At 36.4% G+C, this 24,737-nt stretch overlaps 2 protein-coding genes and 1 long non-coding RNA gene across 19 annotated transcripts; 1 reads left to right on the forward strand and 2 right to left on the reverse strand.

Moving 5' to 3' along the window:
• Window positions 1–1,438: 1,438 nt before the first annotated feature.
• Window positions 1,439–6,126, reverse strand: LOC137744106 (uncharacterized). 16 transcript variants are annotated; one of them, XM_088681732.1, is made up of 11 exons: window positions 5,796–6,116; window positions 5,670–5,701; window positions 5,516–5,578; window positions 5,273–5,351; window positions 3,806–3,926; window positions 3,612–3,690; window positions 2,960–3,062; window positions 2,740–2,864; window positions 2,593–2,649; window positions 2,289–2,398; window positions 1,615–1,788 (listed from the first exon to the last, which is right to left on the reverse strand). In XM_088681732.1, the coding sequence occupies exons 1-6, from the start codon at window positions 6,038–6,040 to the stop codon at window positions 3,682–3,684; spliced, it is 549 nt and encodes a 182-aa protein (XP_088537858.1). In that variant the 5' UTR covers window positions 6,041–6,116; the 3' UTR covers window positions 1,615–1,788; window positions 2,289–2,398; window positions 2,593–2,649; window positions 2,740–2,864; window positions 2,960–3,062; window positions 3,612–3,681. The 16 variants fall into 16 exon arrangements, with proteins under 16 accessions (XP_088537857.1, XP_088537858.1, XP_088537864.1 ...); XM_088681738.1 differs by lacking the exon at window positions 2,593–2,649 and adding an exon at window positions 4,025–5,117; XM_088681737.1 differs by having other exon boundaries at window positions 3,806–5,117.
• Window positions 6,127–9,804: 3,678 nt separating this feature from the next.
• LOC137710874 (uncharacterized) lies at window positions 9,805–12,210 on the reverse strand. Of its 2 annotated transcripts, XR_015954271.1 has the most exons (7): window positions 11,865–12,210; window positions 11,543–11,762; window positions 11,228–11,261; window positions 11,067–11,124; window positions 10,879–10,968; window positions 10,667–10,729; window positions 9,805–9,914 (listed from the first exon to the last, which is right to left on the reverse strand). It is a non-coding gene; the product is annotated as an uncharacterized LOC137710874 (long non-coding RNA). The 2 variants fall into 2 exon arrangements; XR_015954270.1 differs by lacking the exons at window positions 11,543–11,762; window positions 11,865–12,210 and having other exon boundaries at window positions 11,228–11,516.
• A 1,076-nt stretch (window positions 12,211–13,286) lies between these two features.
• On the forward strand, window positions 13,287–20,792 carry LOC137745435 (uncharacterized). Its single transcript, XM_068485400.2, has 8 exons — window positions 13,287–13,723; window positions 16,328–16,443; window positions 16,602–16,669; window positions 18,239–18,354; window positions 18,615–18,721; window positions 20,168–20,217; window positions 20,285–20,367; window positions 20,454–20,792. Exons 2-8 carry the CDS (start codon window positions 16,386–16,388, stop codon window positions 20,566–20,568), a joined length of 597 nt encoding a protein of 198 aa, XP_068341501.1. The 5' UTR covers window positions 13,287–13,723; window positions 16,328–16,385; the 3' UTR covers window positions 20,569–20,792.
• The last annotated feature ends 3,945 nt before the right edge of the window (window positions 20,793–24,737 follow it).

Raw genomic sequence — 24,737 nt, forward strand, 5'->3', positions numbered from 1 at the left:
AAATACTATACTTAAAAAAAAAAAAAAAAAAAAAAAAAAAAAAAAAACACCCTTTGTGAGAGGCCCCTCCTCGCTGAAAAGTCTGGCTCTGCCACTGTGGTTGCTTGATTGGGTGGGAGGGAAAAAAGAAGATGAACAACTTCTTTTTTTAGATTTTCTTTTCTTTCTAAATTTGTTTTTGTCCACATGGTCTTCATCTTGTCTTTTGTTTTTAAGTGTTTTTTTTTAACAAACAATATTGTCTACACTACAATGAGGGGGTGACTTAGTTTTACAATGGGCTAGGAATAATATGGTTTGAATTCACCTTTTTAGTTGAAGTGTTTAATGAATTTTAATTTTTATATAATTATAAAGTTTTTCTGTATTAGTTTCAAGTAATTGATGAAGGTAAATTAGTAAATTTATAAGCCAACTAATACAAGTAATTGATAAAGGTAAATTAGTAAATTTATAAGCCAAATTTTGACTGAACGGGTTATGTGAAAGTAAATTAAAACTTGATGGATGGTTTGTGTAATGCTTCAAATGTGAGGGAGTTTTGTGAAAACTCAATAAACCTCAATGAGTGTTTAGTGTGACTAACTCGAGGTTATTGCTTGATAGATGTGTGGTTACAAAAATTATTTTTGACTTAGTTATTTTTATTGAAAGTTGTAAGGATACAAAAAATTGCTTTAATAAGTATGTCACGTCCCAGCCTGAGCCTCCACAACATCCCGAGCTTGACTCTACCGTAGCACGATATTATTCGCTTTAGGTCCCGACCACGTTCTCATGGTTTTGTTTCTGAGAACTCACACGAGAATTTCCTAAAGAGGTCATCCATCCTGGAAATGCTCTCGCGCGAACTCGCTTAACTTCGAAGTTCCTACGGAACCCGAAGCCAGTTAGCTCCCAAAAGACCTCGTGCTAGGTAGAGATGAGAATGTATATATAAGGCTTATAGGATCCACTCTCTTGAACGATGTGGAATGTTACAATCCACCCCCCTTAGGGCCCGACGTCCTCGTCGACACATCCAGCCAGGGATTGGCTCTGATACCAAATTGTCACATCCTGGCCTGGGCCCCCACCACATCCCAGGCTCGACTCCACCGTAGCACGATATTGCCCGCTTTGGGCCCTGACCAAGCCCTCACGATTTTGTTTCTGGAAACTCACACAAGAACTTCCCAATAGGGTTACCCATCTTGAAAATGCTCTCACGCGAACTTGCTTAACTTCGGAGTTTCTACAGAACCTGAAACCAATGAGTTCCCAAAAGGCCTCTTGCTAGGTAGAGATAAGAATATACATAAAAAACTTACAGGATCCACTCCCTTGGACGATGTGGGATGTTACATAATAGATCGCTAGAAATTGTACCCACACGTTGCTGAGGGCATGAAAATTGTATGAAAAATTATGTAACATTATTCTCTTCATAAAACAAATATAACAAAAAGTTCTTAATAATTAGATAATTGAAATTGGGTACAAAAACATGAAAGTGGCATAGTAAACGTAAGTGGTGAGAGGAGTCCAACCTTAATAGTGCACATGAAATTCTACAACTTCCTATGGTACCTCTAATCGTATCACCCATAGAACTATAGAAATGAAACCAACAAATGTGGAAATCTAAAGGGCATTCATAAACATCATAAAACAACTTAAAATTAGTCTTCAAGATGTAAAATTTAAAATTATTACTCACATCACCGTTCGACCAAAAGATAGGTACAATGATCAAGACACTGATGAATTAAAGCTTGCTGCAACAACTTCAAGACCCATTGACATCACCTGAGCGGTAAAATGCATCACTTAATTGCCAAGCTAGTAAGATAATGAATTATGTGAACCATAAAAATGATATGCAACTCCACTTTAAAATGTCAAATGCATTGCAACAGTAGATCTAGAAATTATAAAATTCCATCCAATCAAGAAACAAAGGCAATAGTTGTGGGTAGGTGAATATGCAACCAAGAATCTAGGATATACTAGACAAATTTGCAATTCCATTACAGCCTAAACGATAAAAAATAATTTGCCCATTATACACAGTACAATTTATACACAAACTCATCATGAATGAAACAACTTTAAACACCAAAACAGAAATCTATTCCTCCACAATAGAGGGGGGAAATAATTTTTCACTTGAAAAGTTGGAGTAGCAATACTGCAAAAATTACAAATGCAATATTGAGGGAATACCTACCAAATAAAGTCTACTACATTTTGAGCAATGCTGAAGAACATTCTTAAGTCGTTTCAAGTGCTACATGCAACGAACATACATTTTGGATACCAAACTTGCTCCAATGTCGAGCTGCTTCCAGAGAAGGAAAAATTGACATTATTTTGCAATAAATGGCAGAGAGAGTGACTTGCACAGCTTTCCATGCAACTGCATAAGAAAACAAAGACAGACAACCATGATGTACAATGATAAAACCATAAGACAAAATAAAAAGCTGATATTCAGAGGACCCATGCTAACAGTGAAAAAAAAAATATGGAGGACAACTTCAAAATTGAGTTTTAGAGAGAGAGAGAGAGAGAGAGAGAGAGAGAGTGAGAGAGAGAGAGAGGTGAAGTCACCTTGTAACCAGAGATCAAATCCATTTTTTTTTTCTCATTACCCAAGTTGCAATTCGACTTAAGCAATATGACACCAAACACCCAAATTAAATTCAATCAAATTTCAGCATGGAATATTAATTGGAAGCTAAAAAGATTGAAACTTGCCCCATGTGATGTATACAGTTTGGGCATCGGCTTGTGGGACTGTTGTGACATGCCGTAAGCTGATCTTAGCTTCTCGAAAGTGACATCAGCCGCTGTTTGCCAGGTAGGTAAAATCCGTAAGATATCTTACAATCCATGAGATAAATTATTGCATCAATGTTATATGCTAAAAGAAAATTCATACTTCCATAAGAACCCAAGGAATGATTTTTGCATATACCTTGACAGGTTCATTCCCCATGAGTTTCTCATGATGGGTTCATTCCCCAGATGAGTTTTCTCATACTCATCATCCATGTCATGTGAAAATCTCAAGCTAACTTCTGTAGAAAGCCACCACAAAAATGAAAAATAAAATTAGACAAAAAGGTTGGAGAGAATATAAAAGAACTAATTAGAGAGAATAGAACCATTGTAACAAATCGGGAAAGATGCTTTTAAATTCAAGAAAAACATTTAAGAGAAATTGAAAAAAGAAAAAAACTACAATTGGGATTACAATGGAAATATAACTAAAACCCCAACTTTTTCAGAAACTACAACTATTTTTACAATTTCCATCACCCAACATTGAAAAATGAAAATTAAGAAGCAACGTGGAAGCAGACAGACAACAGAATAAAAGAACAGAACACGTGAGAACCGAAACGTTAAAAACAGAACATACCCATTTCAAAGACCAAAAATCCCAGAAAAACAGTATATTAGCACTCCATGCAGTACCCCAGAATCAGAAAATTAGAAAAATTGTACCTTAAGCCTCTAAATTTCTAGTCAAAGGAAAATTAATACCACCTTTGCAAAAAATAATCAGAAGATAAAAACTCAAATTAATAAAGCATTTGTCCAAAGTATTTATCAGGGAAACTTACATACGGATGAAGGTGTTGATCTCTTCTGTCATGTTGCGAATATAATAGGTTCTCAGCATTCAAATGATTTTCATACACACTGCAGAAAATCCGACCATAAAATTGCACAGAAAAATTAAAAAAAAATGTACAATGATAAATTCCAATCTATAGCACAATAAAGAACAAAGAAAAAATCACTTATTATAAATCACCTGCTTTGCTTCATCATCGTCTGCACAATCTTCTACCGATTCATACCTCAATATCCATAAGATCAAACAAATAAATCGCTTGAACATATGCAAATCCAAACTCCAGCCATTCTGAAGAAACCTAAAATAAAAATTATTCTTATCTTCTATATTATTTTGGATTTCAAATTGAACAAAAAAATTTACCTAACTCAATGCACATAAATATTTTCAAAATACCTAACCCTCCATTTGGTTGCTGAGAAGACTGAAAAAAAAAAGTACAAATTTGAATAACATGATTTTAGTTGCTCCTATTACTAAAGAACTATAGAATAACCCAAATTAGTCAATCAATTAAATTATGCTAAGCAAAATTACAGGACAACTCTCTCCATTATAGCCAATTAAAAGCTAAGATTTAATTTCTGTTATTTCATTTTCTTTTCAAACCTTTTTTTCAGCAACCAAAGAACAGTTTGAGTTGAAGTTCTGTTAGTGGTTCACTATTGTTATTTTATGAGATTGTTTTGAGAACAAATCAGTTTGGGTAGGAGTTTTGATGGAGTAACCTATAAATACAGAGTGTGACTAACAATTGTTTTGAGAACAAAATTACAGGAGTTTTGATGGAGTAACCTATGAAAACAGAGTGTGACTAACAATTGTTTTGAGAACAAAATTACAGGAGTTTTGACAACTAAATTAGCAATTGTAATATGAAAGGGGTTGCACAAAAAGGTTCACATAGCCAATACAAAAAATCCTTATAAAAACAGAGTGTGACTAACAATTTCATAATTCACAAAAATTTGATGCTTTAGCCCACAATAGTTTATCATCAAATATTTGAAAGATAGAAAGATGGAAGCCTCCTATGCATCTTATTAATCTCTTATTTTCATAACAAAAGCGAGAAGAAACCCGAAAAATTACTCCAAAAAAAAGAAGGGAACAAAATTCCAAACCTCGAGAGTTTGATTCTACCGCTGTACCTTGAGGATGTCATGTTAAAAAAAAAAAATTTAAATGAAAGCCCAACATAAGCACCAAAACTGATGATGACAGAGGAGATGAACACCAAAAATGAAGAATACGAAATTTCACAACCCAGAAGCTAATGAGTATAGAAAATTATAATCAAATCCAAATAAAAGTTTAAACCCAAAATCTGATTTCAATTTAATGACACAGCAAAATAGCAAATTCAAGTCCAATATGATAAAAAACAAAACAAAGCTCAGAAATTTTGAAATTGGTCATAATATTCTCTTAATCTGTTGGTTTGCATCAGAGAAGCTTGGTTGCATGCAAACCCAAAATGATTTTGCACCTGCAAATATTATACCGTCTCTAGATGATTAGGAGGTACCAATTCAATACCTTTTTAATTTAGGTATGTACTTGATAAGAACTGAAAAATCGAATAACAATGAGAATCAAATCCAATGAATTCAAAGATAAAAAGAAACTAAACAAAATCTATACCTTTGTCTTTTCTCGGATCTGAAATTTTCGAGAGCCCCATCCTCCTTTTCTTCAGTCCAGACAACAGATTGAGAAACCCCTTTACAGAATACACAAATGCATGAGTCAGAGTCGCTTGATTTGACATTCGGCTATGAAAACGAAGAAAGGGAAAAGTGGCCGTGTGTAAACTTTATCGGTGATGGGATATGCGGAGTCCTCAAAGATCCAATACGAAAAAAATAAAAAAACACTTATATATACCTTGATCGCAATCAGCTTGCAAGGCTGCAGACAGAAAGGCCAAAATTCGAACAACAACTTTTGCTGAAATCAAATATGAAAGCAGATCAGAAAGGCAGACCTAAAACACGAAAAAGAATCAAACAACATATAATCAGAAAAGCAGAAAACTCACCAGCAAACCTTAGATCGTATCCATAACTTTTCCTGAAACCAAAAATCCAACCGCATCACAAAGCCACACCCAAACAACGAAAAAAAAAATTGAAATCAGATACGACAACAAACGCAAATAACTCACCAGATAACGTTAGTTTTTCGGAAAGAAAACGGCCGTGGATAATCGGTGAGAGAAAGGCGATAGGTGGACAGCAAGAACAACGAAGGCGTGAGCGAGGAAAAAAACCTAGGCCCCAACATAAGCAAAAGTTGAAAATGGGGAGAGAGAGAAGCGAACCCAAACAAAAGGCAGAGATGAAATGGAGCGGAAGAACCACCGATGAAAAGCTGGAAGATAACGCTCAGGGAAAAAAATTTGGAGGGCATTTTAGTCCTCGTACATGAACAGTGAACGCTGGTTTGGGTTTTAGTATAGGATTAGTAAGACTGCCCGCACCATGCTGTGGTACTACGTTTTGCTCCTATACAACCTTATCTAGGATAAGGAACAATGAGCAACGTTGAATTTAATTCCATCATCAATACCCTTAACTTGTAGGATCTAAATTGAAAAGAAAAAAAAAAATATATATATATATATATATATATATATTTAAAATTTCTATCATGGAGAAAAATATTAACATTGGGAAAAGGCAAAGAGAGGAATTCTGAAAAGAAAACTGAGAGTATGGATCACATTGAATGGAAATCACAAACAACAACCACATCAAAAATGAAGAATAACAATTGAAAAGGAAAATAATAATCGAACCCACGATCATCTATACCAAATGACAGCATTTTAATCCTTCAAATTGCTCCTGAAAAGAAAAAGTAAATTAAATGCAGGGATCTATACGTTAAGACAACGGAAAAATTAGAGTAAATCTGGAACTCCAAAAGCATATATCACTACAAAATTACCAATTTTTCACATTAATTAGAAATTATGCAATATTATTTCATATTTTCCAATGAATTTGAAACCATAAAATTGTCATATTTAGACGTTCTTTACTCGAAATTTATTGAAGGAGCACTTGTCAAATGTTCGACAAAATTTGGGAATTCAAACAAAATCCACAGTGCAGTGATCACAATCGTTGACCAACATTGAAAAATGTAGATAAATTCACTGATAAGACGTATCATAAAAACCCATTGAGATTGAGATGACACTAAATTGAAAACATTCTAATTAAAATAGCATCGGTCACAAAACGCACAATCAAAATAACAACATAGATTACTTTAAACTTGCAGAGACTCCAAAGGAATACCGAACTCATTGGCTACATAATTATAAAAAATAAAAAAAAAAGATCCATCAGGACAAAAAAATTCTCACATGAAATTTCATCAACAGATGAAATTCTTAAGTTACCCAATTAGACCAAGCAAGAAGAACCAGTCGTTAATCGAGAATTCACCAAATAAAACAATGCAAGAATTGACCAAATAAACGATGAAAAATTGATTGCAACAATTGGAACAAAGTAACAAACAGAGGGTAGGATTTGCAGCCCCACTACAACAGATCTATCATTTATGCAAAGGAAATTCGATTACGAATTAAAAAAAAAAAAAAAAAAAAAGTGGGAGAGAGAGAAAGAGAGACGAACCTTCTTGCGGAGGCTAGAGGTTCCAGGATTGAGAAACAGATAGAGAGTTCTGTACTTGAGTTCTCCACTATGCTTAAGCCAGTGGAGAACTCCAGCTACATTGTTAATTTCAAGGTACCTACAAAGTTAGCATCTTAATTAAAATTTAATTAATATTTTATGCATTAATAAAAGCAAAGTTGTGACATCCCGTCCCGGGATTATTAAAACGCACGTGTGAAATTATCTTATTGCCCCTAGTTCGTTTTTGTCACGTTGCGGGTTACTTCGTGTGGTGTGGCATGTGTTGGACCACACACACACACTCCCACACGCAGACACTGTCTCTCTTTCTCTCCTTCTGTCTTCTCTCTGTCTCTCCCGTGCTCTCTTCCTCCCTTCTCCTTAGAAACGGTACGGACAACCCCAAAACCCCTCAAATCTTAGTAGATCGAGGGAGCCAGGTACACCTTCAAGCTCGTGAAGTTGAGAGGAGTCTAGTGGTACCATTTTCAGGTAAGAAAACTACCATTTTCACGTCGTTTCGAAGTGGTCCGAATTGTGTACTGTTCATGCAAAGTTTGTACATTAAGTTTTTGGGTTTTCTGAGCTCGTAGTTGTGTTTGTGAGGTTCCCAGGAGTGTCGGAGTAGCTCGTTGGACGAATTTGGACGTCGGGAAGGCCTGGTTCGAAGTTGGCCGAACTTGGAGTTTTTGGACAGGTATAATCTCTTAGTTTTAGCCCTTAAAACTTATTGGGACTTGTTCTACTAGTCTAGGGCTTTCATTTGGTCCAAAAATCACGAAAAACGGTTGAAAAATGAGTGAGAAAACCTGAGTTGCAGGTTTTCCCAGTTTTCGGCGCCGGCGACGTTGCCGGCGATCGAAGGAAGAAGGCGACGGAATATTCCGTCAATTCTGATGGAATATTCCTAACGCCGTTAACGGAACCAGTTAGATTTGACGGAATATTCCGTCAGTTTGACGGAATATTCCTGACGGCGTCTGTTGACACCGTCAGTGTGCCTGGCACGTGGCCGCGCGTGGGTGGCGCGTAGGTCCGTGCCTGTGCTGGCGCGTGGGGGCGCGTGCGGGGTCCAAAAATTATTTTAAAAATATGGTTGTGATCCTGAGGTTGTGTAGAGCACGTTGGTATATTCATTTGTCCATTTTGAGCAATGTATGAGAAGTTATTACGAGAAACGGGTTATGTGCTTTAAAGTTAACGTTTTTATAGTTGTTTCGCATCTAGGTGACACGTACCCAGAGGACGAGCGTGCACATGCGAGACAGGGGGGCTACGACCCTTCTACATACCAGTGAGTGGGCTTTTGTTTTCCGTATATACCTATATACATTTATATTCCCAGAAATTGATTTAAAAGGGTTATTTGCCTTATGCCATGCACTTTATTATTATCGTTTATGCATCATGGCGTGCATTATTTGTGGCATACATATACATGTGCATGTCATATATATTTATATGTGGGTGCTGTGGAGGCATAGGTAAGTGCCAAGTAAGCGTTAATTAACGATTGCATTAAATAGTGGTTAGAGATGCTTAGAGAGCTCATAACCTGCACCCCCGGTGTTAGTGCTCCCGCCCAGAGTAGGGCACAGTCCTTCACGTGTTGTTCACCTCCCGCACCATACGCTCAGCTTGGATCCAAGCTAGGTGCATAGGCCTGTCGTACAGACCACATTAGGTGGTTCCGACTTGTAGGTGACCCGCGATTATTCGCACAGCCTTCACGTGATCGTAGCACTAGAGCGTATATACTTGTTACACCCAGGCCTGTCGTACAGACCACTTTAGGTGGTTCCGACTCGTGGGCAGGTTTAGATATTGAGTTGAGATTTGAGCTCTATATGCAGCCGTACAGGTCACGTTAGGTGACTCCGGCTGCCAGAGGATGATGTGATTAATATGACTCATACCTGAGCACTTGCATATTATTATGAGATTTTGGCATGGCATATCTTGAGCATGATTGGCATACCCTTGAGCATGTTTTGCCTGTTTATACATACGTATATATGTTTATTTTCTGGGAAGTATACAGGTTTTACGGCGAGGGGTTAGAAAGTATTTTATAAATGGTTTTAGAAAGATTTGTTTTTGCCCACTCACGCTTTTGTTTTGCGCCCCTCCAGGTTCTAGTTGCTTAGACGTTGCGGTGGTTTCCCTTGTGAGCTTTTCGGCGTTCTGACAGACACTCCACATTGTAGGGTCGCCTTCGGGCGTACTACTGTTGTCGTTTTATTTGGATTGCTATAGACCTGCTCTGAATTTGTATCGCACTAACTAGCACTTATTCTAGTACTTGTATGCTAGTTTTTAATTATTCGTACTTTTATTTTACTACTTTATTAGCTTCCGCACGTGCACATGGCTACGTCACCTTTGTGTGACGGCCAGCACACTCCGATCTCGGTCGGGGTGTGTCAAAAGTCCTTGCATATAAATCAAACCCATCAAATTAAATGTACAATTAAATCCAATCCAAACTTGAAAATTCAAACTTTATATCAAAATGAGATTTTTTTTTTTTTTTTTTTTTTGAGCTCACCAGTCTGACAGTTTTTGGGTGCTTGGAACCTCAAAAGTGGAAGCTAAATGCATCCCCTTGTACTTCTTTTTGTCTCCTCATCTTCCTATTTGTAAAGTCCATAAAGCTAAAATCAAAATTGCTTCAAATAATTTGCCAGATTTTAAAATTCAAAGGGACACGTTTTCAAACTAACATACCAAGATATCAGTAGTGGACACAAATGATTAAAATTAGTAATAAAAGAACTGAAATCAAAGCAAGAAAAATAAAAATTGAAGATTGATAGGACTTACAAACAGTAGCTTGTTTAGAGACTTAAATTGAGGAAAAGTAAACAGAGAGTGAGCAATAATGGAGTAAAAGAAAATTAAAACCTTTATTTCTGCTCTGAGATGGTATGAAGTTATGTCTACCAATTTTATGATAAATGGGTGAAATTGTAGTGATGAAATTTTAATGTTTAGGTTTCAATTTGTTGGCAGAAGCGGACGAAGCAATGGAGAATGTTTATTCTTGTTATTGGCTGTAGCAAAGATGAGAAAAGTTAAAATCTCAATCCTCTAGCGAATAAGAGTTAAATATATCAATGACTTGGTGAATGGAATGTAATACTTGTAACTCATAGCTTTTAGCACTAAATGTTCAACAAATAAGAGTTAATAGATCAATGACTTGTTCATTGGAATGAAATATTTTTATAAACGCTTAAAACCAAAATGCTATCAAACTAATTCCAAGTTCAAGAAGACAGTGGAAAAGGTAATTATCAAAATGAGAAGAGTTAAACTAAATTAGGCATTGTTCTCAACACTATTAGCACACCTATGACTGGTAGGAAAAAGCAATAGTGCTAACCTGAAGACAAAAAGTTTATCCTCAGTGACAGACACCTTCCCCTCTGGATTCACTTCCGTAAACCTATAAATCACCAACAAAAACCCCAAACCCAATTCCTCAGACACTCCAAAAAAAACACACCAAAATCCATTAAAAGTAGAAAAATCACATATTTCCATCTATTCCTGCATGTATTTTCGGGATCAAAAATTCAAAACAAAGTAAAATACCACTGGGTTTGTCGCTGAGATTGATTAAGTGCAATTTGTACGACACTTTCTTCTCCTCCAAGGTCAGAAGAACCCTTTGGCTGAAAGGGCCTGTCAGAAGCAAAAGATGGAAAATTATACCAAAGTAGCAAAATTTGATCAAACCCCAGAAAGGAAATCGAGGGAAATAGAGAGAATTGTGAACGTACAGTCGCCGAGAAGATGAGGGGCGCCCAAGGCAGCCTTGACAGCGACCTCAAGAGCCATCTGAGAGCAGAGGAGAGCGAGAAAGTGAGAGAGAGTAGAAGATGAAACTGAAAGGTAATGGGGATTAACGGTTATGGAGAGAGAGTAGAAGATGAAACCAAACCTCTCAATATCTTCTTCTCATCCCGATCTCCGCCCTTGGATCTCATCAACAACCCAATATCCACAAAGTCACAAAAAAAAAAAAAAAAATTCAAATGAAAATCCATTTCTAAATCCAAAATCACAAAAAGGAAATTTCAACATAAAACCCATTCCTAAATCCAAAATCACAAAACCCCATAGATTCACCAATTAACAACCCAAACACGCACAAAAAAGGTCCCAAATCACCAAAACAAAACCAAAAAAAAAAAAAAAAAAAAAAAATTCAGCTGCAAAGGGAACAAAGGAAAAAACAAATAATACATTTATATACCTTTAGCACAGAGAGTTCCAAGAATCAGAATAAAAAATCTGAAAGGGACCGTTTCCTGAATCTGGAAAACAAAACGCATCAGACACGCACAACAACGATCCAACGAAAAACAAAAGATCGAAACCATATAAGCTCATAAACATGCAAAACTCACCTGGAAACGCCGGATTAGATCGGTCGCAACCAAGTCCGAAGCGAACCCAAGATGGGCACAAATTTTCTGAAATCAAAAGGCAAAGCCCTGAGATATTAACAAAAAGAATCCAAAAAAATAAACATGGAAAATCGAAACCCCGTGCGGTAATATACATGTAAAACTTACTTGGAAAACCCGGATCCAACGAACCAAAAAACCAAAAAATTATTGGAATCGAACCAAAAAGGCAGAGAATTTAACAACTGTGACCATTAATCGAAGAACAACTAAGCAAAATGGTCGACGTTTTGAACAACGAAGCAACACAATGAAGAAAACAGAAGCGAAGGCGGAGAAAAAAGACGGCGAGAAACAAAGCAACTGGAGATATGCGAGAGAGAATAGGCGAAAGCAAAAGAAAGATCCAGAATAACCAAAGCCAAAACATACACGGATGATGGACGCGTGGAATCAAAAGGGCAAAACAGCCCTTTCACTGTACAGAAGCCGAGAGAAACCCAGCTAAGACAATTATTTGGAGGGCATTTCTGCCCTTTTACTATTGCTGAACAGTGCCAGATTCAACTGGCTTAGGGGCGTTTGTTTGCCCTCGCTAAGTTGGACTGGACTGGACTGGACTAGCTATTAGTCCAATACTGTGTTTGTTCCATGCTGGGACTAACATTAATGAGACTAAAGGGGACTAGCATGGACAAAACCCTTCACTAAGAGGTCTTAGCGAGACCCCCCAATAACCATGGGACTATCTAAGACTATCCTCTCTTTCTCGTCCTCGTCATGCTCAATGACCATTCCCGACAGACTTCTCGTCATCTCCGGTCATCTAGATCAATCATTAACTTTCCGACTCTCTTTCAGATCCATTTCACAACCAACTTTTATATAAAATATACCAAATTGAAGCTGAGAGTGGCAAGATTACGATTTTACCTGAATCGAGGCCAAAATGTGGTCGAATGTGGTCGGAAAATGGCCTGGAAGTCTCGACATGTTTGAGCTTCTTCAAATCCATGACAGATTCAAGCATTCAAAGCTAAGATCTCGGTCTAGGGATGGTGATGAATTTTTTGGCGATGCTAACTTCATCCAATTTAATGAGGGTTGGCCGGAAAACACATCGGGAAACCTGCAACTCGTCGGGAAAATTGGAGCCGTGAGGTTCCATTCGAACAACGCATAGCTAGAGAGGGAGGGAGGACAGAGAAATAGAGAGTGGAATCAATAAGGAGTTTGACCATGAATGAGAAAGAGACATGAATTGAGAGGTCTAAGAGGAAAAAAAGAGGGAAAGGGTGGGATGATGAGAGAAGAGGAAAAGAGTGGGATGGAAATGGTAGGAAAAGATGAAGAAAAAGATAAGATCATAATAAAATATTAATAATTTATAAATTAAACAATATAATATTAGAATTTGTTATTATCCAGCTTCTTAGTCCAATACTGCACCAAACGTTTCACTAAGTTAGTCCAGTTTAGTCTAGTTTAAGCCAGTCCAACTTAGTCCTTGAAGCTAATCCAGTCCGAGATAGTTCAGCGCAACAAACGCCCCCTTAGTGTATATAATAATGTCTGTTTTTAATATGTAGCTATTGAGAAAAGAGAGAAACTAGTCTGAAACCGTGAATCGAACTGAAGAATCAACATTATTACACTCTCCAACATTACATGAAGAATTCGCATTTGATACGATTTTGGATCGAATATATGGTTCGATACGATTCTTAAAACCACATGCAGGAATAAAAAATCTTTTTCCCATTTCCTTCATATTGGGCCGTGATGGGCCCATGTCCATCCTAAAACACAGCCTAGTAATCTCCAGTCTTCTTCACCGAAGGGCCATAACTGTTTTTTCAAGCTTTTCTTACTATTGATTTTGGCATCGAAGCCTCCCTTGCTTGTTCATCTTCCTCGTTGCGCTGGTCATACATAAATTCTGTGCTACCTCTCTCAGTCACCAAACTGATTTTCCTCCCTGCTCCAGGCTCCAGAGGATAATAATTTCACAGCCTTTGGTTTTGTGGGTAAGATTTTAAAAGAAAAAAGTGATTTGCTTTTCCAACAGCTATATCGTTAAGGCTTTTTATTTTTTATTTTTCGTGTGAATTTCGTTAAGAATTTTGAATTTGAATTCTTCGTGTGAATTTCGTTAAGATTTGTGAATTTCGTTAAGCCTTTTGTGTAGATGCAATGGACTGTATGTGGTAAATACCCTCTTTTGGTGTGATTGTATTTTAATCTCTCTTCGCTTAGCTGTTAATGACTTAATGTATTTGATAATTAATGAATCATATTCATATCATGTGCAGCACTGTGTTAGGAATGTTAACCTAACTAACATGTTTGTAATTGTATCTTTACCAGGTCATCCAACATGCTATATAAATCTTAAATCGGATAGGGAAAAACAGAAATATTCAACTTTGCAGTAATGGTAATGATTTTACACAACACAGTGACTGAGAAAGCAAAATCAATTTTAAGAGTAATCAATGTAATTTGGGGCACCAAACAACCAATAACAGGGCAATGATTTTGCTAACTTTGAATTCTTCGCATAGGACATACTCATGGAGTAAAAGGTTTACCTTGTGTTATTGTTCGTTCAACTTTCTGTTGCATTAAACATTCAATCTTGGAACACTTTTACCTCAAAAACCACATGTAATGCTGATTCTTCATGTATTGTTGGAGAGTGTATTAACTGGTGGTGTGAAAAATTACTAACTAGCTCACATTCTGGATGGAAGATAGAATAAATGGGCATTGTGTTAAATTAAATTTTAAAATGTGAGAGCGGTAAATATAGAATCACAGTTCTATTCGAGGTTGTTTCGTGATAATACAATTTGAACCTAAAAATGTAGGGTAATGCTAGAGAGGCTAAATTTGCAAACTAAACGATGTGTCACTAATAAGAAATAAGCATGTTAATCGACACTTGTGTAACAATCCACTCATCAACTTCCATGTCGTTTAGTTTACAAAATTTGGTCTACAAATTTAGTCTCCCTAGCTTACCTAAAAATATAACTTATATAACAATGACAGTCAAACTGTTACTTTGCAAAGTGCTCTTACATGAGCTCTGTTTGTGTTTGCAAGATACCATTATTTGGAAGTTCAGTCTTATGGGAAAAATACGAATGAAACTTGTGAAGATTAGGTGTCAATAGGATGTAGTAATATTAAAGAAAGGATTATGGATAGAATACATTTCAAATGGATTTGATGTAACTATATACCAGGAATCAGTTAAATCTGCATCTCCTTTATTATTAACCGAATCCCTATATTTGAACTTTGAAGTCATTCCTTCCGAGTGGGTCCACAAGTGTAAATTGTTATGAATGTGGAAGAAGATTGAAAGAAAAAAGAATTCAGCATTGTATATAGGGTACCCTGGCTGTCCATTGTCCAAAAAGAAAGATTTGACTGTAGAAATTCTGTGTATCTGGCCGTTTGTACTCAGTTGAAGGTTGGTCTTTGGTTGGTGTTTGAGATATGTTGTTGTTTCGCCTGTCAAAGTTTCGTGGTTTCATCCTTCATCAAAGTGATAAGTTATGCTGTACTTTGTGAAGAAGTTGATGATGGGTGGAACTTTCATCCATTTCCTACTCTGTCTATGGCTGTGTATCAAATCTGTATGTAGTCGCTGCTTTAATATCTAAACAAGTTATATTCTTTTAGTATAGAATTGGAATGATTTTGGGCTTTTTGAGTTTTTGGTCATTCTGGAAACAATAAAGTTCAAATCAGAACTTTTCAGTTGTTAATATGAGTGAGTGTTGAAGCATCTCTATTGGTCGTAGTGCACAAATGAATTTTGTGGATGAGGATGCTTCTGGCTCTGGAGACGATGCAAATATTGCATGTGAATAAGAGAAAATCAAATTGCACAACATAAATTTGAGTCTGTTTATTTCAATTACGGAAATTCCTCCTCCTCGTCCTAGTGGATCCATTACTGGGAATTTCAATTTCAATTTGGTTAGGTCTCAGATTTCTCATGGATTTGCAGAATTTTTCACTTCTCTCATTGCTTTCATGGCTATGGCTACCACTAGAAATAACAGTAAAGAAGTTTAATGTTCATCCCTAGGCTCTGAATGTCATTAATTTATTCATTTGATTAGTTACCTTTGGTTTTTGGACTTTGGACTTTTAGTGCCTGGTGAAACCATGAATTGTAAATAGCAATTGCAGTTTCCCAACTTCAATTAACAAGGTTCAGGTGATGATGTCCAAAAATATGAAGAGTGTGGACTTCCCAGTCCAATAAATTGAATTCATCAGCTTTTTTGGTCCTCCTTTGACAAATAGCCTTGCAAAAAATTAGCCAAATCTCAACTTGCTTAGTGATTTAATAAACAATTTCAGTTAAGGCTGATCCTTTGCAGAGGATGATCCTTGAAAACCTAAAGTGATGGCCTGTTAGAACTATTGAACTATATTGCAGGGGTAGTGTAGTTGGGGGAAGATTTTACACTTCTCTTAAAATGTGGACATCCTCTTTTCTTCCTGCCTGGAACTTGAATACTTCTAAGTCTGGAGATAATTTGACAATAAAGTTTTCATTTGATAAAAACAAAAAATCAGAATTTGAATCTCTCCTTTTGTTTTTCCAGATTAAAGTTCCTCAACTTGCTTTGGTGGAGTTAGGGTTTACTAAGAGGTCTGACGATTATGTTTGCTTCTCAAGTATCAAGAATTGGAGTTTTGATACTGAAACAGCTCTCCAGAGGTATGTACTAAAATATTTTATTTAGCTAATGCCTGTTTGAAGCTCACCTTGTTAAAAGCCAAACTGTTTTTTCTAAAGTATTTTCTACTCACTTTGATGTTATTCTGTGATCATTCTCAAAACGTTTCCCAATATCATGCTTCTTTTGCAAACTGCAGGCAAATCCGCATCTATAACCAGAGCAGGATATACTAGTAATTCTTACAGACATTACTTGCAACCTCTGGTCAGTTACCACCTCCAATATAAATTAATATCCTATGAGTGATCACTTCACTTGAACAGCTATTGGTGAAACCTTTTTTTTTTTTTTTTTTTTTTTGCAGTAATCATCCTGTATGCATAATTTTTATGTTTATCTGTAGTCTGTACTCATGATGGGCAGAAGAAACCAAGCAATCAAAGAAACCATTAATGAATTTTCACCAATGAATTGATCTGGATCTTATTTTTCTAGTGACCACTTTCGTCTTCAAATGAGGGGGTACTTGTACTAATTGGTATGATCTGCAAGGTCTAGTCCTATGAGAATTATTGGGTAGGAAAGGAGAGCCGTTAAACATATGGGTGCATTTGTTGCACCGGACTATCTCAAATTGGACTAACTTTGAAGTATAAAGGGGATGGTTGGGGGTGGGATCATGTGTGATTGGCTCGAAGGTGGGAGGGAGATGGGGAAGGGTCTGCGATCAAGGAGTCTGGACTGGGTTTTATGTTTTCTGGGTTTGATTTGCGCTCGTATGCTGTTTTCTTTCTAGTCCGGCTTAATACCGAGCTTTTACTCGGGATTGCTTAGCGTGATTTAGTGAGGCATGGAGTATAGGCAAGTCTGGGTTAGTCTCATTTAAGTTAGTCCTTGGTCATACCAAACTAGCAAGTCCACTCCTACCTAAGAAGGTGAAACAAATGGGGGCCTTTATGATTTCTTCTTTCATTTCTTGATGGTGCTATATTAGAACCATCACTTTCACCCTGACATTTGAGAAGCCCAAGTTGAATTAACTACTACCTATGTTCATTCTTTTCTGCTTAATGTCAAAGTGCACATTATTCTTTGTTATATGGTATAGAATGAGTTATTCTTGTATATCTAGGATAGCAGGATGTCATGCCTTGGGAGTGTTGAAGATGAAATGGACCGCGTTCATTCCAATTTAGGGGCATGTTTACTTACTTTTTAAGGTATGAGAACGATAAGAGAATAGTATGGGAAGGATAACCAATTGTCCAGATAGGGGATGAACAAGCCCCTCTTGGTAAGGATACCTGGTTAAAATTGGGTATTGAATACATGATTTCAAAGTGGGACCCACTTACTTTTTAATTCCTTGTGTGTTAGAAAGTGCAGGGTGTGTCAGGAATAGGAATGATACACATATCTTGCATTCTCATTCTAGTAAGTAAACATGCCATAGGTCTTATTTGTAGTATGGTCCTATCAAAGGAGTGAAGCGGTCATGTTTTCTTCTAACACTAAACTTAGGTCAGCATTTACTAAGAATGGAGATAAAACAAAACCAGTTTAATAATATACATTTGGCAAGCTGTTTGGGAATTGTCAGAACTGTATTTTAAATCTAAGTGAAGGCATATCTGTCTTTCAAATTGTTTGTAGTATTTTAAGTATTTTTTGAAGAAGTTGGGACTTGTAAATATATTTGAAGGATGAAGGATGATTATTATGAAGTTCTGAGTAGTTTTAAATTTATGTATTTATTTAGAATGAGCTTGCATATGCGTTCGCGTTTTTATTCTCATTTAGATTATATTTGTGGTTTCCTTGTCTTATGAACAGTTTGATCAACAATCTGAAACTAATTTGTTGCGAGGAACCATCTTTGAGAAGCATCGTCTTTTTTCTACCAGTAGTGCCAGCCATTCTTCGAATGAAGGGATTGAGCAGAAAGAAAAGTAAGTTATTTGCAGTCGAACTGTTCGAAAATTATAATTAGTAATAATGATAGAGGATGCGAGTCTGAGAAGCAGCATAATAGTAGGAGAACAAAGTCAAATGAACTTGCATGCATGATTTAAACATATATCTCCGCATTTTTTTGTGCGAAATTTGTTGCAGTGGTTTATCTTCACCTCATGGCCCTAATTTTCCTTTGAGTGAGATCTGCAGTAAGATTATTATGTTGTTTCTTCACACACAGATGAACTATTTGCAGGATATCTGTGACATTTGTTGATAAGGATGGAGAGGAAAAACATATCAAGGTTCCTACTGGAATGTCTATGCTTGAAGCTGCCCATGAAAATGATATAGAACTTGAAGGCAAGGTTCTGATACTTATTTAATAGTCTTTTTCACCTTAAACCCAAATCTGCTCCATTAATTACTGTCGTCCCCTAGATAGTCGTTCTACCGCATCATTTGTTTCAGGTTTCATAATTTTCATGCGTCTCTCTACTGATAGGACTGATAGGTGTTTGTCAAATCAGTTTGGAAAATAATTTTTGAGTGCTTCAGACTGCATATTTCCTGAAAGGGGAATTTGCAAAAGTACCACCTAGACTAGCAGGGGCATGTGCGGTTACCACCTTGAAAAAAAAATTGGCAACAAATATCTAAACTTCATTTTTGGTGCAAATCTACCACCTAGGTTGGTCGCCATCCATATGCTGCTAAATCAAGTCCTGGTGCCACACACTTGAACTACTCTGAGGACAATTCGGTAAATGTCATCTATATTAATTAGAAGAAAAACAAATTAAAAAGCTGAAAGAATTCATGAACAAAGAAAAAACAAATTAAAAAATAAAGAAATTAAAGGAGTTTTCTTTTTAAACTCCATGATCATCTGAGTTCACCCGCCATTCCAAGTACACCCCACTTTCTAATTCAAATTTCATTACTTCTAAGAAAACCCAGCAATTGTCCCATAATTACCCCTATACTCTAAAGTCTAAACTATGTCTAAGTTTCAAATAGTAGACTTTTAATGCCTGTTTGAACACTTGGGTAAACTCGGGTTTCAGCTTGAGGCCTGTAAATTTGAATTTGTTGAAAGAAGGTTATCGAAGTTCAATTTCAAACCTGCCATGTTAGAGTCTTCATTATTTGCTCGTTTAATAGAAATTACTTGGCCATTGTCTAGCTGGGCATTGTAGACAGTTCCATTACCTCCTTCACCTACTTCTTGTGATTGAATGACATAGGGTGTTAATGGGGTGGGTGAATTCCTTGAAGGGTGGTGGTCGTAGCATAACTTTTTCAAGCAACAAGTCATTTTGCTATTTTCACACTGAAAAAAAAGTTACAAGGGAAATGTGGGGAGAACTTTTGGTGAGTGGAAAGCTCTTAAAGCCCTGTACCCACTGCTCAACTCCGACCTTTCCCATCCTCAGCGCACACTTCCCCTCCACACCCCACTCCTTTATTATTTAATCATTGAGGTTTATTTTATTCTTTTGGGTTTTCTAATACAAGGGTAATATTGGAATTTTTTAACAAAATTTTGTTGAGTGGGTGCCTAAAGAAAATTATAGGGTGCTCTTAAATTTATTGAACAAATATTTGGATGGAGTTAGGTTGGAGGCGGTACATTCACACAAAGTAGAGAGTTTAGGACAGACACCTCTAATAGTTCAAGTGGTATTTGTGCAAATTTCCCTTTCTTAAAATGGATGAGACTCGGTAACAACCAGAGTCACTACCCTGTCAAATAATTCTTTAATCATATTTGCTGAATCTAATATTCTGTTTATTATCTCATATCAGGAGCGTGTGAAGGTTCACTTGCCTGTTCAACATGTCATGTGATTGTGATGGTATGTTTTATATGTTTTAAGAAAGTTGCATAAAGTACAAGGAGCTAACTATAGAATAATACTGTAGGACGTGGACTATTACAGCAAATTAGAAGACCCAACTGATGAGGAAAATGATATGTTGGACTTGGCCTTTGGACTGACTGAAACGTAGGTTTTCTCCCAGAATTATTGTAATTTTTTTCTTTTCTTTTTTTTTAGTGTGGTCATGTTAAAATTATGTTTCTGCGTTGTAGGTCTCGCTTGGGTTGTCAAGTCATTGCAAAACCTGAACTTGATGGAATTCGTTTAGCAATTCCAGCTGCCACCCGAAACTTTGCTGTCGATGGCTATGTTCCAAAACCACACTAGAGATGATGCACCTGAACTTGATGGAAATTGTTAAGCTATTCCTGCTGCCACCCGAAACTTTGCGGACCACAATAACGGTGATGCAATTTTGTGGAATAGTTGGTTGAGTGTAGCGTGTTGCATCCCAGTTTTGTAGCTCCTGTATTTTATTGGACCAATGAGCACGACTTGAGCTCTATTTTTATTTATGGATAATGATAGGGAGATTAAAATTTTAAACTAAATTTACAAACCAAATAATGTGTTACTGGTAATAAATAAGCATGTTAATTAATACTTAAGTAATAATTCAATCATTAACATCCACATCATTTGGTTTACAAAATTTAATTTAAAAATTGGTTTTCCTAGCATTACGTTTTATTTTGTTTTTGTTACTGTTATTAATTATGTGCCAATTTGGAAATAATTCTGGGAGGACGACCATGATAACTTGGAGACAAAAATGTGCGTTCTTTTGGGGATCAAATTTTCTGCACTCAAAACTCTTTGTCACCTTTTTATGACATGTTCCATTTGTTGGCACTTGGTCATTTATCTCAAGGTAATGTTAGAGAGATCAAAATTATAAACCAAATGATGATGTAGTTGTTAATAATTGGATTATTACTTAAATTTAACGTGCTTATTTCTTATTGATTACATTTATTTTGATTAAAAAATAAAAATATTTCTAAAGCTATTAATTTACAAATAAGTTTATCTCCTTGCAAAATGACACATAACTGTTCGTGAATTTAGACTACATTAGTAAGAAGTACACAATAAAACATTGAATATATGAATTCGGAAAAAACTTGGTGCAAAGCACTTGGAAGGAATAAGAGAAAAACCGTTTAACCAAGAGAGATTTTTTTTTTCTATGGTCAAACCAAGGGACTTTATTTGGTATGGTAGCGCTGCCGTAACTTGTGTAAGTGAAATCTCTATATGGTAATTATACTAACACCTTATGAGATTTATTGGATTTTCACAAAATTCCTCAAGTTTGAGACAAGACACAAACACTCATTTAGATTTTAATTTCCCTTCATATAACTCCTGAGTCAAAATTTTGCTTATAAATCTACTAATTTATTCTTATCAATTACTTAAAACTAATAAGGAAAAACTTTATAATTATATAAATGTTGCAGTCATATTTAGAATAGAAATGTGATTGTGTAAATCCTAGTGAATCTAGGAATATCTCTTATATTCCTATTAGGAGTTGATTACCTATTAAGAGTTGTAATCCTAAAAGGGTAAGGTTTTTGTCTATCCTATTACTATAAATAAAGGCACAATGGGGTGATACAAACGCATCTCACAATTAAATCACTCGCCCTTCTCTCTCAATACCACCGGCCCCCTCTCTCTCTAATCCCTTGGATTAGTTCAATCAAATAGGCCCACAACACATTATCAGCACACTTTTGCTAGAAGTTAAGGAATTGACGCATCGTAGGAGGAGGTTATCTTCCACAAAATTCAAAGGTTTTATTTGTTTTCTGCAAATCATGTACGCTTAAAATAAAGTAAGATATTTGAAACGATCTTGAAGCATGAAAACATTCCTCATGATGCATGAAGCCCTCTATGTTTATATTTTCCTTCCGATATATATATTGTATATGTTTCATATATTTGTCAATATATATATATATATATATATATATATATATATATTTGTTTCATGCATTACGCAATTAAATTGCTATGTGGAATTTATGAGTCAAAGCATATAAAATAAATTAGAAGCAATTTAGGGTTTCTTTAACCCTAGAAAAATTTGAAAAATAAGAGAAAGGAAATTAGGATTTTGCGGCACCACCGCCATGGCATCACCATCGACCACACTATGCACCGTCGCTGGCCTGAAGCCCAGCTACATGGATCACCGCAACAGCTTTTGGGCTTTCTGCTCCTGCACGCGACAACCAGGCTTCGACCTAGGGTCAGTTTTGATAGGCTTGAAGCCCCTAGCCCACTAGCAGGCTTGTAGCCTTGCTAGGCCGAAACCCTGTAGCTTGGCCTGACCCGCCAGTAACCTTTTGCGCTTGCTGGGCTTTGTACATGTCATGGCTTCTGCCTCAATCAGCCAGCCCACGGGGCTGGGCTTTGTCCCTGCGACCTAAAAATTGAAACCCAGCTGCGGTTGGGGTTTCCTTGCACCCACGCAGGCATGGGCCTGCTCTTGTGTGTTGGTGTCGGCCCAATCATGCCAGTAGCTTACTGGTGGGCTTCCTGTCTCTCGGCCCATGGCCTGCAGCCACATATGGGCTGCTTCTGTAGCCATACCTGAGCCCATATGCCATCTAAGGCTTTGCCCTACTCACGGCACCTAGCCTAATTCCTTTTGGGCTACGGTTTTTCGAATTCAATGCTAATATTTGGCATTATTTTGCTTCCACGATCAACCCCGTTTGGTCCCGATCTATTGAATTAATTAAAAATGAACTGCGGTCCACTAATCTGATAATGAATCCAAAGTTATTGACCTGAATATCACTTTTCGACATTAACGATTCAATAGTTTATCTTTATACTTTGAACTGTTGACATACTTTCGTAGTAATGAAGCTCTCACACTTAAGTTCTCGAAGAAACTCAAATCTACTATACTTAAATCAGCATATTGCATTCTGTGTTTCTTGCAAGAATATCTCCTTATGAACTAATCGTTCATAAAAACTAAATTGAACATGTAGTTTCATATTTAGTGCATTTGAAACCTGAAGTTTTCATTCAAAACATACCACATGAAACCTGTAGTTTTCATACATCAATTAAACCAATACATGTCTATGAGAACTTGTATGTTCTACGATATATGTCTATGGCTTACCATATGACTAATCACGTTTTCTCCCTCCGTTTTTGGGACATGTTGAACTTGAACAAGCTCGATTTCACTGCTCTGGAAGTATCTGGCAGAAACTACTTGAAGTGGGTTCAAGATGTGAAGCTTCATCTAACTGCAAAAGGCAGTATAGCCACCATTGAGGCATATACCAATGACAAACCTATTGACTGGATAAGCTTATATTTATATATATTTTATATCAAATTCACTTGTCTTTTCTTAGTTAGTTCCTTATATTTTTGAGTTATTTACTTAGTTTTTGTGTTTTGTAGGATTTGTCAAGTAAAGAAAAGAAAAATAACACAAGTGGAATTTTAATTAATAAATTCATCAAAACTGCCTGTGCACGTCAGCTGACTTTGGAATTAAGTTGCGGACAACTCAGAATGAATTAGAGAATGAGCCTTATATGCTTGGAAAGCTACGGATGTCTATTTTCTGGAACATTTCGCGGATTGTTAATATCATTTTTGTAGAAGAGTTATGGCCATTTTAACATTGAAAGGTTCCCAACAGGCTGAGCAGTTTGTAACTGACAAGAAAGCATTGAAAGCAATAAATCCAATAAATTTAGCAGCTAAAAATGATGCAATCAAGAACAAACCAGCTGACACCTATTCAACTAATAGAGGAAATGGAATTAACAATGAGGATTAAGAGGGAGTTATTGGCATAAAGGCTACCCAAGGAGTTACAATTGTTTCACAATTTCCTCTCACTTATTGTCATCACTAAATAGCTATTAGTGGGTGAGTTAAGGAGAAGAAAATGATGCAGCAAGAATTGGTTTAAAAGTAGCATTGGGGAAGGAAGGAAGGGGGAGAAGCCTTAGTCAATTTCTTTCGGTTCTATTTTCTCAAACTCATGTCTATCTTTTGTTTTAACTTAAGGATTGTGTAACTAAATTTTTAGTAGTTAGGGGCTATTTGAAGCCCCGAATATGATTGCAAGTTTGTTATGACATTTCGTTTGAATTACTTTTACAAATGGATGAAAATTGGTTCACTACTTATCTCATTGATGAATTCTTTATGTGTTTTCTACGGATGCATACTTAGTAAACATATCTATGATTCTAATGCTATGAATATGTGTGTGACTGCCCTTGTCGAATGAGGACCTACATATGTTCTAGAGTAGTACTTGTTAATTGTGATTAACATGTGAACCAATTTCTAGGATAAGTAAGACAACGCTAGTACTTACGATGCCTTGTGATGACTCAAACTCTTTTCGTTCTTAATGATTTCTACTTGTTAAATCTATGAACATACCATTCTAGATTGCATGTTAAGGACTAAGTTAAGTTGAAAACGCCATTCTC

Source organism: Pyrus communis, chromosome 12 (genome assembly GCF_041283825.1).
Source record: "Pyrus communis isolate YQ-2024b chromosome 12, ASM4128382v1, whole genome shotgun sequence".
Lineage (NCBI taxonomy): Eukaryota > Viridiplantae > Streptophyta > Magnoliopsida > Rosales > Rosaceae > Pyrus > Pyrus communis.